Source organism: Lactuca saligna, chromosome 6 (genome assembly GCF_052625555.1).
Source record: "Lactuca saligna cultivar CGN05327 chromosome 6, ASM5262555v1, whole genome shotgun sequence".
NCBI lineage: Eukaryota > Viridiplantae > Streptophyta > Magnoliopsida > Asterales > Asteraceae > Lactuca > Lactuca saligna.
The window spans coordinates 168,345,297-168,365,124 of record NC_136422.1 but is presented as its reverse complement, the minus strand read 5'-3'; the positions used below and the strand labels follow the sequence as shown (position 1 = coordinate 168,365,124).

The 19,828-nt window shown below is 36.0% G+C and overlaps 1 protein-coding gene across 1 annotated transcript; it reads left to right on the top strand.

Moving 5' to 3' along the window:
- Positions 1–1,000: 1,000 nt before the first annotated feature.
- On the top strand, positions 1,001–19,243 carry LOC145000783 (MADS-box protein AGL24-like). Its single transcript, XM_078960062.1, has 9 exons — positions 1,001–1,136; positions 1,322–1,514; positions 17,304–17,385; positions 17,585–17,646; positions 17,750–17,849; positions 17,927–17,968; positions 18,388–18,429; positions 18,589–18,770; positions 19,078–19,243. Exons 2-9 carry the CDS (start codon positions 1,333–1,335, stop codon positions 19,091–19,093), a joined length of 708 nt encoding a protein of 235 aa, XP_078816188.1. The 5' UTR covers positions 1,001–1,136; positions 1,322–1,332; the 3' UTR covers positions 19,094–19,243.
- The last annotated feature ends 585 nt before the right edge of the window (positions 19,244–19,828 follow it).

Below are 19,828 nucleotides of genomic sequence, written 5' to 3'. Positions count from 1 at the left end.
TATCAGTGAACAACTTCTTGTCAACTGCACTGTTCTGATCACACCTGTGAATGATCTCCAAGATATGCTCCAAGAAAGAAGTTGAGAAGAGGTGTTTGTCAACGAGAGCGAACAGACATTTCTGACCTTCGCCCCTGATGAACAGAACAGTGTTGTACTTTGAATCAATATTCCCTTTGACCATTGTGTTGACATTGCCTGCTTTTCCCATAGTCTTGATCGTGGTTCACTTGTGAATGTCAGAGGCAATCTCCTGGTCCATCTTCGCTACCTCGTGAATGTAGCACACAAGCATTCGCTTGACATGGTCAATTATTGGCTGGTACTCCTGAGGATTTGACAATAAGATATTGTTGAGGAGTATACAGTTGTGGGGGTTAAGGTTCAGTAGATCAGCAAGGGTGAAGTCGTCAACTGAGCCTTCAGTGCCTCGAGTCACTTTGAATTTAATGTTAATAAACTTCCCCGCTGAGTAGGGCTTCAAAACCTTGACAGTAGTAATCTTCTTCAAACTCCAGGGAAGATGCACTCATTCTTGGAAGAACCAAATCCAACTTAACCAAAGATGGGTAGAATTTAAGGAGAAGGTAAGAGAAGCAATGGGAAGATGCACTCATTCTTGGAAGAACCGATGACACTAATCGAAATATGATTTGCTTATCTAGTGGGGGAAGCGGTGGTTAAACTGATAGCACCACGTAGCAAATGGATAAAAAAAATTATAAAAAAAATTAAAAAAATTAAAAAAAAATTAAAGAAATGGTTCACTCACAACAAAGGAATTGAAAACCTTCTTTTTATATAATTATATAATATATAATATATAATACTAAAAATTGATGTTTAAGATTTTAAATTTTAAATTAAAGTACGTGTTTCTATATCCATCTTTCTTTTGGCAAATGCGGTAAGTGGTTGAAATTAAAGTAAATTAGTTTTGCTATTTAGAGGAAGGTTATAGTTTCCTTTTCCTGGAACCCCACACAAGCACACACATACACGGATATCCACACACCACCGTCCACCGCTTTTCTTTCTTTTTCTCTCTCTCTCTCTTCTTTTATTGGCTGCGAGACTCTTCATCACTGTTGTCTCCAAGAATCCACCCCAAATCCATCTTCTCCCTTCCAGAAAAGGTAAAGAAAAACCCACTAAAATCTTGATTTTTTTGCCCTAATGGAGATCAAAGTAATAGAAAACATGTTGGTGTCGTTGATTTTTCGTGCGGGGTTCTTTTAGATCTAACAACTTCAAAAAATTGGCTTTTCATGTGGGTTGGTCTTTTTTTAATTTCAGAAATTTTTGTTCTTTCGTGTTGCAGAAGGGTTATCCATGGCGAGAGAGAAGATAAAAATAAGGAAGATCGATAATATAACTGCAAGGCAGGTAACTTTTTCCAAAAGAAGAAGAGGGCTTCTGAAGAAAGCTGAAGAACTTGCGGTACTTTGTGACGCCGACGTCGCTTTGGTCATCTTCTCCGCCACCGGAAAACTCTTTGAGTATGCTAGTTCCAGGTACTGTATGTCTTTTTATTGTATGTGTATATACGTGTGCTTTTAAACCCTATATGCCTACATCACATAAAGTTTCTACTTATAGAAATACCAAGATTTGTGTTTCCATTCATGCAATCTCATTTTTTCCTTTTTGGGGTAGTGGTTTTGTGTGCGGACTGTAGAAGAGGGTACATTTAGGGTTCTGATTTTTACTCTTAGAAACTGCTAGGATTATTAAAGTCGAACCATTCTTAACTTTATAAGATCAAGTTATATAGGTTTCGCATACTTAATATAAATCACTTAGTGCTGATGTATAGAGATCGTTTATTTTAGATAACTTGATGTTAATTTTTTTTTATATATCGAAAGTTTTGGGTTTGTAGTCAAGCTTTTTTCTTTAATTAGTTTTTACATTGAAATACATCTCTATGATGATGGGAGTTTGTTTTCCCGGTTGTTTTCTCTTTCTTGTTTATAAGCATTTTATAATTGAATCGTGAATATGACGACTAATTAAAAACTCATTCACTCCCAGAAAACTAATAAAATAATTTGCAAACATTATTAATCAGTTGCCGTGATCAAATTTTAATGTTTAATAAGAGTACGCCATGACCTTCTAATTGATTGGAGGATACAAAAAAGTGACAACGAAGTGTATGTGAAGTTGCTTACTTTTGTTTGTACTATCTGATAATTATTATTCCCACAATTAAAAGATAATTTGACTTCAAGATAAACAAAAGGGGATAAAGAATCATTTATAATTGAATTTCAAAAATGTTTATACATGGATTATACTATAAAATGCACACAATTATTTCTTACGTTTTCATGATGTAAAAGCTCGATTGTAGTTTGATACGCATATCATTTTCCTTTTCAATAAGTTTCAGGAACCACGTGAAATATTCTTTCTCCACTATTGTTTGCTAGTTTAATAATATTTTCGTTCATAGAAACTTAAACAAAGCCAAAGATAAAACCCTAAGTCTTAGTGGTATTGTAAATCATGCATCGTGTCTTCTTAAACCGACAAACCCTAAACGACTAGCTTCAAAACGAATTGAATATCATTTTTTATTTGTTTTAGTAGATTTGTGTTTTTATGTTTGATTTTTACCCAGACTGAATCTGTTCAAAGTTTTTATTGTCGGAAACATATCGCATGAATGTTTAGGATTATAGTGAAACCTCTATGTGGTTTTTGACTATGTTAAGACATGAATCAAATTTTTGGTAAATAAATAATTTTAAAATAAGCTTAATCGCCTTAACTTAGTTTTATAAATATTGTAAAATGATCTTTGTTTGACTACTAAGATGGGAAACTGTCAAACTGATGTTTACTAAACTGATTATTTTTATTGTTAACTACCATACTTGATTACTTCAAGCCGAACAAAAAGGATCATTTTGCTTAACTTTTATGGTTTGAACTTACTGCAAAACTGTGATTCCTATAAACTTAGAAAACATCGCATAGAAATGGGGGATCCTAAATTTCCAGTTTTATCATTCTTTCCTAACGCCTTTTCAAGCCTTCTTACTCATGTCAGGTATGCAAGAGGTTAATCCTAACAACTAATATAATTCATTTTATAGCGTTCTCCCATCAAACTAGATATATTTATGCTTGTGCCTTTTTAAGGGTAGTTTGCTGTTCAATGTTAATAAATTTCCAGTATCATCAGTCTTTCCTCACGCCTTTTCAAACCTTCTTAGTCAGGTATGCAAGAGGTTAATACTAACAACTACTATAACTCATTGTAAACTAGATATATTTATGCTTGTGCCTTTTAAGGGTAGTTTGCTGTTCAATGTTAGAGCATACGTAGAGCTTTTTTTTCAAAGATTTTTACTATTTGGTTGACTTGTAAAATGACTTAACATCATTGGAAAACATGACTTTTTTCCTAATTTTTATTGAGTCAACTTTAATATGTTTCATTTTATCTCTTTGATTGAGTGTAAGTATTTATTAAACCAATGTATTATATTGTATTTCATTATGACAAAATATCATAAATGGTTCATGTGGTTTCCCAAAATGTGGGGTATAGTCCCTAAGTTTTAAAAATATTATAGATGGTCCATGTGGTTTTAAAATTTTTAACAAATTGTAACGTCCTTCCCATTTTGACAACCAAAAATTTTCATTTTATTTAAGTAAAGCTTCACATTTATAAATTCATTTTGAAGAAAAACGTTTATTCCAAATACATTAATTGAAAATCAGAGTAATATTAAAGCGCAGGATCTTCATTATTGCTGATGAATGTGTATTGTCACACATTCGCCTTCCCATGACGACCGATGATACCTGAAACAATAAAAAACTGAGTAAGCACAAAGCTTAGTAAGCTTCCTCTAAAATACCCCATACGATAAACATACAAGCAAGAATTGGGTCCACTGAGCCATCGGGTTGGAATACCCAGGGTTTGTTGGCCTACCACTTCAACCCAACCGCTCCTCCCAAGCCTCCGTGCTTTTGGCTTACAACCGGCCCACACCGGGTATCTTGGCCTACAGCACAAAGCAGAACCGCCTCAACCCACTACCACCATGTGTCGACATATAAGCAATTAAGGATCAAGTAGGCACAAGTAGGCACAGAATACAGACAAACATCAATCATACAACTCACTATCGCCTACTAATCCTCTTACAGCACACTATCCCGCTACCAGCTAACCTCCATGAAATGTGTAACCATAAGTAACCAAAGATAGCCACCCGAACAGATGATCCTACTCTAGAGCCACAACCAAACGAGGAACAGGCAAGAAAGCCTAGATCAAGAGTTCTCAGACTATCCTACATGACCATATAGAGTCTTTATGACATCCTTCTACTAAAGATAATCAAAACTAATGGGTTGACATTACTCTTCAACCACGGGTACAATGAGATAAAACTCACCTGAATCGAAGAACCTTGAAAAACTGTGATATGCTCTCTTCTTTATTACTTGCTCCTATGAATCCACTCACATCAGAACTAGATAAATTCTTAATCAATGGCCCAAAATCCTTAAGTCCGACCCAAGGTCAAAGTTGGTGAAAAAGTCAACAGTTAACAGAAGTCAACAAAAGTCAAAGTCCAAGGCAATTGAGTACGCCCAGCATACTCAACGTATGGGCCTACACAGTCTGACCCCACTCCTTCGTTAAGCACTTATTTCCTTAAGGGATTTTACCTAAACTCAGATCTAACGTTAAAACGTTGTCTAAAGTTATAAAGTTTCCACATTTATGACTTTCTATGGCTAAGGAAGGTCTAAAAGCTTCAACCCTAACTTATTAATCCATTAAGATATTACAACTCTTGCATGGAAGGATAGAAAGATCAAGATCACATTTTTATGGTTTCTAATAGCTCCATCATGGATAAAGTTTCTAACTTTACCCATTAGTATTGACCCAACAAACAAGATCTAGTCTTTAAGTCTTAAAGAGACTAAAAATGCATCTTTTTCAACTTAATCCATTAAATCCAAATCTTCAACCTTCAGATCTGAATTAATATGATGTTTAGATGGATAAAGTTTCCAATTTTATCCATAACAAGGTCACAAAGTTTCAAGATTTAAACTTTATGCACTTAAAGTGATTAAAAGCTCATAACATCCAAAAATAGATAGATCTAACAATTTCATCATCAAGATTCAAACTTTATACTTCCAAAAGAAAGATCAAGGTGAATAAGTTTTGGATCTACAGATTCCAATGAAACCAATGCTTATTCAATGAGTTCATTCTTCTCCAATGGGCACCAAGACACTCCAAAGCACTTAAAAACACTTTCTATTTGCTTGCAAGGCTCGAACTAGGGTTAGGGTTTTAAGGGAGAGTGTTGGAGAGGTGGATGTTGAGAATGGAATGGGTTTGGGAAAGTTAAGGAGCTTAAATAGGGCTCAAACCACAAAATTAGGGTTTAATCGCCGATCGTGTATGTCCAGCGTACTTCTGGTACGCCCAGCGTACTAGGGATGCCCTAGTATGCCCGACATACGCGGCTAACCCAAAAATCGCCTAACTTCAAATGGTCGTAACTTCTTCTTTCCAATTCTGTTTTCGACGTTCTTTATATCCCACGGAAAGATATTGAAGAGCTCTAAAAGCTTATCTAAATATATTGGATTAAAAACTTCTCAATCAAAATGTTACACCATAAATTTTCAAACAAAATTTTCATTTAAAAATCACATTAATTTCATTACATAAATCACAAAAGCTCCAAAATCTCATTTTTATCAGAACACATGTCCATGACAATAAAATCCAGGATCCTTAAATATAGCACAGTATTGTGTGTACAATCAAGTCGTCGTCATCCTGTGATCCTAAGAAGTACCTGAAACACATAACACGGTAAACACGAAGCTTAGTGAGTTCCCCAAAATACAACACATATTTCATTAGCCTCTCATGGCTATGCTCAAGTAAGACCCTCCGGTCCTAAATCAGTAAGCTCAGAATAATACATAACATAAATCACAAAGATATAATGCAAGATATCTCAATAATCAATATAACACGTAAGACCCTCCAATCACAGAAAGATTACCACTTTAGGTAAAGTATAGTAAGAAGACTCACCTCGAAGCAAGCAAGCAAATACACATTGCACACGAATCACCGATCTAGCCTCCGCCTAACACATGCGATAATTATCTCTAATTAAAATCACAACTCTAAATAAACTCATACTAGCCCCTCTCTAACTCTTGGGAAGGGTAAAAGACCATTCTACCTCTCCCTGTTCTCCATAGCTTACATTTGGTTAAAACCCTAAAAGTTAACACTTAAGTCAACAGTCCATGTTGACATGAGTCACCGAGTGCATTCATGCAACTCGTTGAGTCCCCTTGTTTCCTCAAAAGTCTCACGAAAGTCCAGCTCAACTCGTCGAGTTGACCCTCCAACTCGCCAAGTCATCGCATAATCAGGCTCATCGGGACAAACCCTAACCGACTCGTCGAGTCAGCTCATTGACCTGATGAGTCCCTTCAGATAGTTTATAATTTAGACGTTTTAAGGCAGACCTACCACTCCATACTCTAGATCTAAGCTCCCAATGCTCGAATGTCACGTAAAGCTTTGATCTTTACGTTCATGCATGGCACATATTGCTCCAACATGCTAATCCAACTATAACAAAGTGGTTTAAGCACAATAACTCTTATGTGGCTGAATAAAGATGGAACCTTTGGACTCTCTGGACCTTACAAGGTCCAGATCTGAAGTCTAGACCCCTTAATAGACTCCATGCACTCATTGACCCAACAAAAGGTGGTAAAATCCCTAACTTCCATACTCAAGAGATCAAACTAACAAGATGATAAAGGTGTAAGCTTTTTACTTTCCACGGAAGCTCCAAGTGAGATAATGCTAGATCCCACAGCATCTCCTCGTTCCTTTCCTGTATCTCACTCCTTTCCTTCCAAAAGATCCACCAAAACACTCAATATGAGCTCACACACTTTCTCTTAGCTCAAGGGCTGATTAGGGTTTCACACAGTGGAGTTGGACAGTTGGTGAGGCGGAAATGAGGACGTAAGTTTCCTTAAATAGGCCCCAAACCTAGGGATTTAGGGTTTCATCTCGCAGCGCCTACTCGGCGAGTCAGCTCTCTGACTCGTCGAGTCGGTTTTTAGACCCACATAGTCAATCAGTATCTACTCGACGAGTTTGAGGCACCAACTCGTCAAGTCACCCAGCCAACTCATAAATAAACATATATAAATATTATATCTCGGAATCAGGATGTTACATAAAAATCCATATTTCATGGAAGAACCTGGCCAATGACTTTTCCTGTACCCTTTGGTCCAAAATACAATTCAAAGGTTTAGATCTCATAACGATCGTTACCTCCTTCCAAAAGTTCTAAACATTACCTCCTTAAGGTTCAAAGTCTTTACACAATCGAGTTTTAGCACACAACCATGAAATAAAAAATGACGAGAAACAGGATGTTACACAAATAATCCCTCACCCACATAAAAAAAATTATATATTATTTTTAATATATTTTAGATTTTCTTTATTTAAATCTATTTAAAAAATAGAAAAAGAAAAATAAAATGAATACAAACTCTCTCAAAAAAATAAAATCAACCCCTATCTTCTTCTTCCCCAACCCACCTTGTTTGCCTTCCCCTTTGCACCTTCATTCATCTCTAATCTCTAAAATTTGTAATTCTATAACCCTCCAGTGACTAATTTATTGGCGATCACATTATACATCGATATTAATGGAAACATCGGAGAAGTCCTCTTCCAACACATAGGAGGGTGATTCTATATGGTGTCATATAGTGGCACTGGCAACTCCTGACTTTCAGAAAAACAGTGAAAATTTTTGATTTTTTCTTTCTACTATTATGGCACCCGGCAACACATAATAGGAAATCATGTGTCCGCCCTTGCCACCACAAACGGATTATAATGGCGGCTATTCCAGTTCCAGACCGAACTATTTTACTTCCTTGTTGGAGAGAAGCGGGGGCAAATGATGAACACGTCTGGCTCCGAACGTCTAAGGCTTGACGGTGACAAGCCTAGTGACCCTGGAGAATGCATCATCTCATTCAAATTTCTTTGGAGTATCCACGGGTGATGTTAAGAAAATCATGATGTGTTTACAGTTGCGGCAACATATGTAATGATCATGATCAAGGCCTTTGAGTTTTCGAATGATTTTGTGGAGTTGAGAGTGAGCAGTAGAGAGCAATGATTTTTGATGGGTTCAAAGGATTTTGATTTTGTGTTTATTGATTTTTGGGTTTAACTTTGACATTGATTATCTGTAGTTAATTTATGACTTCAAAATATATGACCTTGCTTTATCATTCGCTCGGGTTTAACTTTGACATTGATTATTGTTGATGATGGCTTGATAAATAGGTTAAACGTTTAATGGCAATCAATGTCGACATATAGTGACCGTCCGTCACCAACTAAAAGTGTTGTATAACATTTGCTTTCATTTTTTGTTTAAAAATCATATAGATGTAATAATATTCCTATCTGGGTCCATGATACAAGAACACATGTCTTATATTCAATGAGAGCATTAAATTCATCAACCATGGTATGTTTCTAGTTATGGTCGAGTATAGCTTCCTTTGGGTTACGGGGTACCAGTGAAATAGTAGAAAAACATTAATATTGAATGGTATTTTTATCTTAGAAATCAAAACATACTTCATGTGTGTACAGTGGAAATGGGATTGGAAATTAAGGGTTGGTTGGGAGTCTAATGGACATTAAGTATAGGCTAAATTAGATGTGAAAAAATGGGATGTTTGGGAATATTTTGGACAACATGAGTGGGAGATGTAGTTTGGGTCGGAAAGAGCACATCTGTATGAGTTGGGCTGGTAGGCTAGCACGACCAACATGGAATCTGATGAGGTTGGCTCATGGTGATAGGTTGGTACTAGTAATTAATAGTATGAGGCCAAAAGAGGATTGTGTAGAAGGGGTATAGGAATAGTCGGTTTAAAGATGGTTATGAGTTAGGTTTGTTTAGGTGTAATTAAGGGAAATTGGTAGGAGACGTTTTGAAGAAAAGTGTAGTCAAAGGGGGTTTTTGGGTGAAGATTTTTAAAAATGGGAATTGTGTTTCATCAAAGATGACGTTGTAGGAGACGATCATTTTCTTAAAGAGACGGTCAAAGCATTTGAAGCCGTAGCGGTTAGTATGTAAACCAATAAAAATACATGATACAACGCGTGGTTAGTGTTTATTATTATTATTATTATTATTATTATTATTATTTTGAACGGCAAAGAGAAAAAATGCATTAAAGAAAGCCAAAAGGGAGTTGGGAAAAATCAATACATACAGAAAATGGAACTAGGAAGAAAATTTGAAGTGAACTAGACTAGACAAAACTAATGGTGAACAAGAGATTTGTAATGGAAACCAAAACTAATGTCTAAACTGGAAATCACCAAATGAGAACAACTATGTTTGAGGTAACTTCAACCTTTGAAAGAGGCAACACCAACAAGACAGTATGGGCAAAATTTTAGTGCTTCAGATCATGAAACTAGAGCCACCATGAGGGGAGCCTTTGTCAACAGAAAGCTTTGAGTTGCATAATACTCCTCTAGGAAAACAAGAAGCGTCCAAAGTTTAGCAATCTATTTTGAGACTGTCTTCAAGAAGATTCTCCAAGTGATCATATTCGGAAATTTATGCATCATAAGCCTAGAAGTGTCCAATTGTAGGACCCAACGAAAAGAAACAAACAAACAGAAAGAAAGAAACACTCATGCCAAAATAAAATGCACCCCCTCCCTATTTTATAACGCCAAACACTAGAAAGAAACACAAAAGAATGCTAAGCACAGTTATGTTCCTAGAAAGATGTCTACCTAAGAGAAAGAAAACACATGCCAACCACACACTTAACTGCTACTTGGCATACACTAAGACACCAAACCAATTGACCCAACCCCCCCCCCCCCCCCAATGAACTTACATCATGTCGGACTCAAGAATTGGGTTGCAACACCATTCTAGCCATCTAAGGTTTTTAGATTTATGCCTAACATTTATCCATATATGATAGGGTTTGGATTTCATTTGCGAGACCTGAAGGTGAGGTGTGTTTAAATGAAGGTGAGATGTGTTTAACTGAATGAGTCAGCTTGTTCCTAAATTTCCAGATGACCCAGATAAAGACCAAGGATACAACTTCATGAAACAATCCTAGTTCTTTTTTAGGTGGAAGGTTTTTCTTACACTAAAGTAATTCTAAGACCAACTGGAAGCTCTATGGATATAAATGCCACCATAATCTAATATCTCCCCAAACTTTTAATGACACTAAACGGGTGGTGAATAAGTGGGTCTCTGATTATGCATGCAGATTGCAGAGGGTGCAGAACGTGTTAGAGCCAATTCCCAGTTTGTGTAGGTTTTCTTTTGTTAGTAACCTGCCGTGATAGATTCTCCAAGCTAAGATGTTTACTTTCCGAGGTACAATGTAGTTCCAAATCTAACAATTGTTTTTTTTGGGATAAGCTTGTCGTTGATGTGAATTCTCAGTGAGGCTATTGTGTATACACCCGATCCTCAAGATTCAAGAACCTCCCATCAGTTTTATTTGAAATGGGATTTATGAAAAGGTTTTGGAAATCTAAATCATGTTTTGATAAGGTGGAGTGCACATTTACAATGGTGCCCTAACAAAACCTTATTTCTTTGCTTTTGAGGGAGCCTTGAAACCCCCATCATTTCTGTAAAAGACTGTTATGACATCCTTCTACAACTCTTTTGTGTTTGATTTAAACGCCACCACCACATTCCTAATAAAGCAAGGTTTTGAGCTTTCATGCTTCCAACACCAAGGCCCCTATCATCAACTCTGGCAAGAACCTTGTCCCACGCTATCCATGACATTTTGATTTTGTCTGATGACCCTCCCCAAAAGAAACGCATTCTATAGTTTTCTAGGGTGTTAGATTATCTTTACAGGATCCTTATATAAAGAGAATATGTATCTTCTAAGACTATCAAGTACGGATTTACATAACATTAACCTTCCGCCAAAGGAAAGAGATGATGCTTTCCAGTTGGATAGTTTAGATTGGAACTTGTTTATGAGGGAGCTCCACTGTGATATTCTTGACATGGCAACCCCCACTAGCATTCCTAAATACGTGAAAGGTGTACGACCAACAGAGCAATATATACTCCTAGCTAACAGCTCAGTTTCAAGATTGTTCACCTCCAAACCAAATATTTTGCTCTTCAACATGTTTATCTTGAGCCCAGAAGATAATTCAAAACAATGCAATATTCTAATTAGGTTCTTGGCATTGGAAATGGACCAAGAACCAAGGAAAATCATGTCATCTCCGTATTGTAAATGAGATATTATTGAGCCCGAATTTGGAAGTGTTATTCCTTTGAAGATCTTTTGTTTCACGACTTCTTCCATGGCAACGTTTAGGTCGTCGGTAGCTAGGATAAAAAAGGAAAAGGGATAGTGGATCCCCTTGTCGTATAGATGTTTATAAGTGGGTAGGTGGTGGTATAAAAGTTGAGTGAAGGATTTTAGGTTTAGCAATTTTCTTAGTAGTATATTGAGAATGTATGCGGACACTTGAAGTGCATGATGCCAAAAGTTAGTGGGGACTTGAGAGTAAGAAAGAAGAGTGTGGTTTTGAATAAATTTATAGAAGGCTAAGAAAGTGACTTTTGACTGGGTGGAAATATCGATGGAATTAGAGTAATCATCAAGAAATAAAAGATAGTAACAATGTTCGCCTAAACTTGTCTATAAGTTGTAAAATGAGACGACATAAAAATGTAATTTAAAATGTTTACCGAAAACACGCGATTGCATGGTTTAATGCAATTACAATCACTAAAATTACGATTCCAAAAAGGATCTAGAACGTTATATCTCATATGTCTTACAAGATGTCTTATAGAGGCAATGGTGTCATACATCTTGAAAACAATAACAAACACTTTAGGATTGGGAAGATTTTGAAGTGTAGACGAGGAAAGAGGGTAGAGTTCGTTGATACTATTTCATTTTTTGATAATTGTTTCGGATGGGTACTCCTTCACAATAAAACCAAAATGATCAAATGTCTCATACTAGAAAAAGCAATGGACAAAGATTTCATTTTTGATAATGTAGCAAGAGAAAATGATATTTTTTAAATGAAATGGAGGATGAGGGAAGAAGAATGTATGGACTCATAAATTGGAAGTTTATGATAATTATGTTTTTATTAAAATTTATCAAATTGAAATAGAATAAGAACCAACATTAAGAACACGTTTGATGAATGACCGGTATCCATATACCAATTCTCACAAAAAGGGTATAATGACATAGCTTTCATTACCTGAGCAAGATCCATTGGAGTGTGTATGCATAAGAAGGGTTTTGTAAAGACGATTGTAACAACCATAAATTTTACGTTAAATTTAAATTTTTCAATCATAAATAAAAAAACCACATAGCATTGTTTACAAAATGTTTTTAAATCTTTTCCCATGAGTGTCCCAAAAATCATAACATAAGGATGGGGAGCGGTACGGTCACGCCTTCTCCTTTCCACGATCTCCTGAAGTACCTAAAACAATAAACTGAAAATTGTAAGCTGAAGAGCTTAGTGAGGTACCCCCAAAATACCAATACCACACTGATAATACCATAACAGTAATAATCAATTCAATCAACATACATACTGGGCCATCAGCTTGAATGGACCGCCCTACCGGGCCTACAGTCTGTCTGAATCCATCCCGAGCCTTCGGTATGACTGGTCCGCCACGTGGGCCTACAGTCCCCCCCCCCCCCCCCCCCGCGGTTCGCTCATAGGGTATATTGGCCTTCAGCACAAAGCAGGATCGCCTCAACCCAGCCACAAGCAAATAACCATGTGCGCATACTATCATATACAAACATATATAAACATCAAAGTATCTGTCACACTGATCATCAGTCATAGAATTCTCCTGTAACTATAGTACCAACCTAGCAGGTCACTAACACACCAATCTTTACGGATCATAAAAGCATAACATACTGTCTACCTCGATTCCAAACTAACAAATCATAACCACATGCAACATACCATAACAATAACAACTAAAGGACCGGCCTTGGTGCCGTAGACCCTATCGAAAAAATGAGGATAATTCACCTCGTAGATGTCGACACGAAGGGTAAACTCCAACTCTGGGATCACTTGATACGGGCTCTACCACCTATCATCATAGTACAATATACTCATGAGTCCTTAATCTTATAAGGTACCCCATAACCTACTAGTCAATCCCTGGTCAAAGTCAAAGTTCTTAGTCAAAGTCAACTGTCCATGTTGACCTTAACTCGTCGAGTTCTCTGAAGTACAATCCAACTCTCCGAGTCATCGGGGTGACTCATCGAGTTCCTTTGACTCCCGCTCGAACTCTAAGGCCACCCGTCGAGTTCCCTCCTTGCAACTCGACGGATACACACTCATACATATCCAAGGGAAAACTCATCCGACTCGTCGAGTCTTATGACGATCTTCATCGGACTCGCCGAGTTGTTCATCTAACTCGTCGATTTTCTGACCATCTTCATATGACTCGTTGAGTCAACCTTGCGACTCGCCGAGTCCATTCAGTCATCTTTCCATACAGAGTTGTTTTGAACCATGCCGCGGCTCCAAATCCCAGATCCAAGCTTCTAGGGCATGCTTATCACGTAAAGTTGCAAACTTTACGTGCATGCATGGCCTTAAAGGCTCTAAATGTCTAATCTAAGGTTTTAATGGAACTTCATGCTCAAGAGGGACCTTAATCACAACCAAGACTGTGACTTTATGCTTCTCAAATCCAAGGAGGATCTAGATCTGAAGTTACAACTTCAGATCTAGCCCATAGCTCATCATACCAGCTTAAAATCCATAAAAATCCTAGAACTCAACAAAAGAGAAAAAGGGAAGTAGAAATGGCACTTTGATACCTCCAAAGGATGTTTGTTGAGGTAAATTCGGCCTCCCGCTCCTTCCTTGCTTCAATTTCCTTTGCACTCTTAGCTTACTTCCTCTAAAGTCTTCTTTTCAAGCTTCAACACCACACCAAGGCACACACACACGAATCAGGGTTTAAGGAGGCTCTCAAAGACTGTAAAGAGGCCAAAGGAGGCTAAGGCTCCTTTAAATAGAGGTGAAAACCACGGGCTTTAGGGTTTCCACTGCCAGCTCCTACTTGCTGAGTCCCAACATGGACTCGTCGAGTAGGTCACTTAAATCGGGGCGTTACAACGATGATGGTATTTTGTGGTCGAGCTCTAATTATTAGACGTGGGAGGACGAGTAGAAGGGGATGTTGGGAATGGGCACGAAGGCGTATACCTTTATTATTGGGCCAAGCCAATATAGGAAACAGGCCCCAAAAGAGGGATCGTTAGTTGTCGGTGTTTGGGTTGTAGAGACACCATCTACAACTATGATTGTCCCTTCCAGTTGATGGCCACCATGACCTCAAGTAGCATTGTTGCTATTGATGTTGTAGAGCAAGGATACAGTGAGGTTGCTTTGCGAAGGAAGTGATGTTGACGAAGGAGGGGCAATGACAGTGAAGAGAGCAAAGTTGGTAGTTGATGTGGGTCATTTTGCTTTATGTATTTCATCCAACACAAGCTTTGAATGTGCTTTATGGACATATTGTAATGGGTCAGATTATTGAATTGAAGTGGAAAGTTCATTACATGGTTCGATGTGACCGAAAACTAGTTCTAAGATGAGCTATTTTCGGAGAGAGGATAGTCAAAGAGAGATTTCAATTCCTCACTTTGTTCTTGGTATTGAAACTATTCCCATGAAAGCTTCTTCTTCTTATGATCTCAATAAGGATCTAACCTACAATCACTAAAAGAAATCAGGAAATTCTAAATCTTAATGCTATTGTCTTCATAAATTTCCTGCAAATTTCAAATTCACTAAGTCTAAGCATGATGATACTCAATCTTCTTTTCAATATGTGGTATCGTCATCATTGATTTCTCAAGATCATTTTTGAAAACTCATTCAACCCATCAATGCTAATAACGTGAATGCTTCTCCTTCAACTAGCCAAGTTAATTCCATAATCACTGATGAAGCAATGATTAACGAAGGAAAAACTTTATCGTTTAAACATTTTTTTGCAAATGTTTATAGATCTTCTGCATTATTACAAACACACAACTCCTGGATCATTGATTCAGGAGCTACAGATCATATGTGTTCTAATAAAGATCTTTGTCATCTCTTAATAAATCCAACCAACCTCACTCGATTGGTTTGGTTTGCCTAGTGGACAAAACACTCTCATTTCATTCTCTGGTGATGTAAAACTTCATAATTTCATTACATTACATAATGTTTTGTATGTTCCATGCTTCAAGTATAACCTTCTATCTGTTTCTAAAAATGTTGCACAATTGAATACCTTCATCATTCTTACTTCTTAATGATAAAGAGTGTCTCATGTCGGACCCTTTTGTCAAAGAATAAATTCTCTCTTGGCATTCTTAGACAACGCATAAATGATTAGTATGCATTTGGTCATCAAGATATTGCCAATAGTATTTCTTTTAAGTTTGATTTTTCTACTTTGAATTCCTGTAAAAAGTCTTATGTAATGTCTATAGTGCATTCTTGTAATAATCCTATGATTGTATCACTGAAGCAGTGCTTTGGCATAGACGATTTGGGCATTTACCTTTGGATAAACTCAAGAAATTGTCTCTTTTGTTTTTAAATGCTCATGATCATTATGTTAATACTTGATTGATTTGTTCTCAAGCAAAACAACACAAACTATCTTTTCCAAAAAGTCAAAAGGCATACATTGTTGAATTTAAACACTAAACAAATTTTCATATCTAGAGATATCAAATTTTTGAAGATGTTTTTTCATTACATCTATCATCAATTTAAGAGCATGCTTCTTCTGATTCTTCTTATCTCCCTTAATCTGTTCGTGAAGTCTTTACAAATGAGATTTCATTAGTGGGCTGATGTATCTAACCAAAATATCCTTTCTTCAAATAATGACCAAAATACCCTTGTTCTGAATCCATTAAACCCCCTTAAGACGTTCAACAAGAAACTCCAATCCATACCCTTTCTTAATGATCATATATTTGTGCACTAGCTCTCCAATTACTCACCATGATTGTTCCAAATTTGCTTTTCATGCTTCTCTTGTTCAAACGGAACATGCCCTTTCTACAATGAAGCACAAGGGGATCCAAAATGGGAAAATGCTCTGCAGAATGAATTCAAATCATTAGAAGTCAATCACACATGTGATGTTGTCAAAGTTTCTAAAGGAAAGAAGCCTATATCTTGTACATGGATCTATAAGATCAAATACAAATCAGATGGTACCACGGAACGTCATAAAGCTCATTTAGTGGCAAAGGGCTATACATAAAAACATAGAATTGATTATCACGAGATGTTTTTTCCTATTGTAAAATTCACTATTGTTTGAGCTGTTATTTCTTTGGTGTGAAAGGGGATGGAGAGTTCATTAGTTTGACATGAATAATGTTTTTTTGTATGGTGACTTGCATGAAGAAGTGTACATGAAAGCTCCTCCCGTTCTTCATGTTCCTTTTTCTTATGTTTGTTGATTGAAAAAATCTTTATATGAATTGAAACAAGCATCGTGTCAGTGGTATGCAAAATTGTCCATTTCCCTACAACCAAAAGGATTCAACCAATCTTTGAATGATCATTCACTATTTATGAAGAAAGTAAATGGAAGCATTATCATTATCATTGTTGCTATATATGTTGATGACATATTACTAACGGGGGACAATGGAGAGAATCCTGATGAAATATCAAATTTAAAAGCTTTTTTGGATGAACAATTCAAAATAAAGGATGTAGGATACATACATTTGTTTTTGGGATTGGAGTTTAATGAAACACCAAACACCAAATGGGGGGTTAACTTCATTAGTTAGATGCCATGTGTTCTATTAATAAGTTTGTTATGAAGTTAGTTAAGAAGTTTGTTGAGAGATTAGTTACATATAGATGTAGTTCATTTTGTTGTATTTGTAACTTTTGAGCAATTCATCAATCAAGAAATGTTTTCAGTCTCTCTTTGTTTCACTCAATCAAACAAAGGTGCATATGATACATTTTATATGCAATCAAACATATGAGACCGACTGTAATATCTTTATTTTACTCATAAACAACATTATAAATATAATCTTTTATCTACAAACATAATTGTAAAATGTTTTTTCTTTGTGTTGTGAAGTATGCAAGAGTTACTCGGGAAATATAAACTCCACTCGACTAATAACGTCAATAAAGTTGACGCACCTTCTCTCAATCTACAGGTTCTGTCCCTTGATCTTTGACCAACTTATTCATATTACATTAATTATTTCATTGGATATGTTCTGCATAGTAATATAGCTATTATTACAAGTAAAACAAAATTAGTATGGCTGTATGCACATTTGCTACTAATTCGATCATAGCATATAAATATGAATATTCAACTATCAAAGTAAAACACTATATATACATCTGTAGCTCCTGGAAAGCGAAGAGTCAAGGATGAGCAAAGAGGTACTTGACAAGAATCGAGAATTGAGGTATTATATCTTCGGTAATATATCTTCTTTCTTTTTTCCATAAATTGCAATAAAGTGAATTAACTTCATCACTAATTATGTATGATTTCGTCACTAAATACAGCCACCTACGTGGCGAGGACCTTAATGGATTAACTCTAGAGGAACTTCAACGTTTGGAGAGCTTGCTTGAAGGAGGCCTCCACCGTGTGCTCCAGACAAAGGTTATTATACTATCTTATATGAGTGAGTATATATGCAGTATTCACCGGGCTTTAAAGTGTTTCTTGTCCTGTTTCAGGATGAACGGATTGCAAACGAGATAGCGAGTCTTCAACAAAAGGTTATAGTGTTATATACTCAAACTAGAGTCCATTGTTGATTTTTAATTTCAAAATCATATATTACACATGCACGTTTTGAAGAAAAAAAAAAGGTAAGTACTACAGTTAAAATAAGCTGTGGTCGTATGTATGTAAAAGTATTGTTTCTATAAATACTAAAAGTTTTCATATAAAATTTGCAATTCAAAACTTTAAGGCTTTTTGATTTTGAAAGTCGAACAGGAACTCGTTTGTTTTAGGAAGAGCATCATTACTACGTCGGGTTATTATACACCTTTTTCTCAAAATCATTTAAAATTATACTAAGTTTGTCTCTCTTATGTCAAAAGATTTGACTCTGTAATTTCTAGAATTTGATTTTTATGCATTTTTAAGGTAATAAGATATTAAAAGAATTTCTATTTGAACCATGTTGCAGGGTTTTCAGTTGATGGAAGAGAACAAGCTCTTGAAACAACAAGCAAGATTCTTTTGTTTTTTAAATTATATATATATATATATATATATATATATATATATATATATATATATATATATATATATATGTGTGTGTGTGTGTGTGTGTGTGTTTATTAATCGTGATTAACGGAAAACATTTTCTTTGTTTATGTATGTCTAGATGATGAGTTTGACTTCGGTAGGCAAGAGGCCACGGACAACGGGTGCAGAGTTGGACAATATTGTAATTAACCCTGAAGATCAAGTGCAGTCATCGGAATCTGTTGCTACCAACGTATACAGTTGCAACAGTGGACCTCCGCCTGATCAGGATGATTGGTCTGATACATCGCTTAAACTAGCGTAAGCTCATTACACTTTCCTCAAAAAGTAAACCATTTTTCCTTAAGCGTACGTGGCAATTGCTTGGGATGATCAAGAAGTCAACCAAAGCCAATTAATTATGTACATGTCTATTTACCACTTTCTTCTATTTTTCATGCTTCATTTTATGGGTGTAAGCAAAGCCCAAATCGCTTCATACCATCTTAGACGGGGTTCAGAAAATTGAATTGTTAAATACCAAAGCCGGATAAAACATCGGTTAATTTCAACCATGATAGAACATGTACATGCATGGGTCTTCTATTTATATTTGTATTGTGTACAGGTTACCCTTTAATTGACAATGGCAAACCGTCGAGGAAAAGGAGAAGGGTGATGGATGGTGGTGGTGTTTGAAAGGAATAAGAAGTGTTGTATTGAATTAAGTGTGTAATTGCAATGCTTGGTTTTGTGCTTGTTCTATGAAAACAAAATGAAGACTTTAACTGGTATTTTGAAGGTTATCTATCTAGTTTCAATGTTTTCCACAAGAGAAAGGTTGATTTGAAATTTAGTTTCATGAAATCGAGAAAAAAGATAGTCTCAAGAACAAAAATTGGTCGAAAAACTAAAGTGGAATGACCATGAGGAACTATTGGACACCATGAGGAACTATTGGATCTTATTAAGTGCCCTGTAATGGAACTAGCTATCTAATTAATGGTTTGAGATGTAAAAATTTATATAAGAAGTGAACCTTGACACACGTAAAATACTGTTAGTATTCCTTGATTGATCTCATGTAGACTGTTTGGATAATACGGTGTACCATTTTTTTAATCTAAGTCTAGCTCACGATCCCCTTTATTTCTCTAGTAGCCATCCTATGATGAATGCTCCCTTTTATAACCTATTATTGTACAAAATTTGTGTTATAAATAATGAAGAACTAAAGAAACAATAAAAGAATACCAAGAACATACATATAGGTTGAAACTCTTGTAGTGAAACCGTACACAATGCAACTTGGTATATTAATGATGAAAGGTAAATATCATTATTGCTCAACAAAATGTCGGTTTTGTTTTGAATGGTCA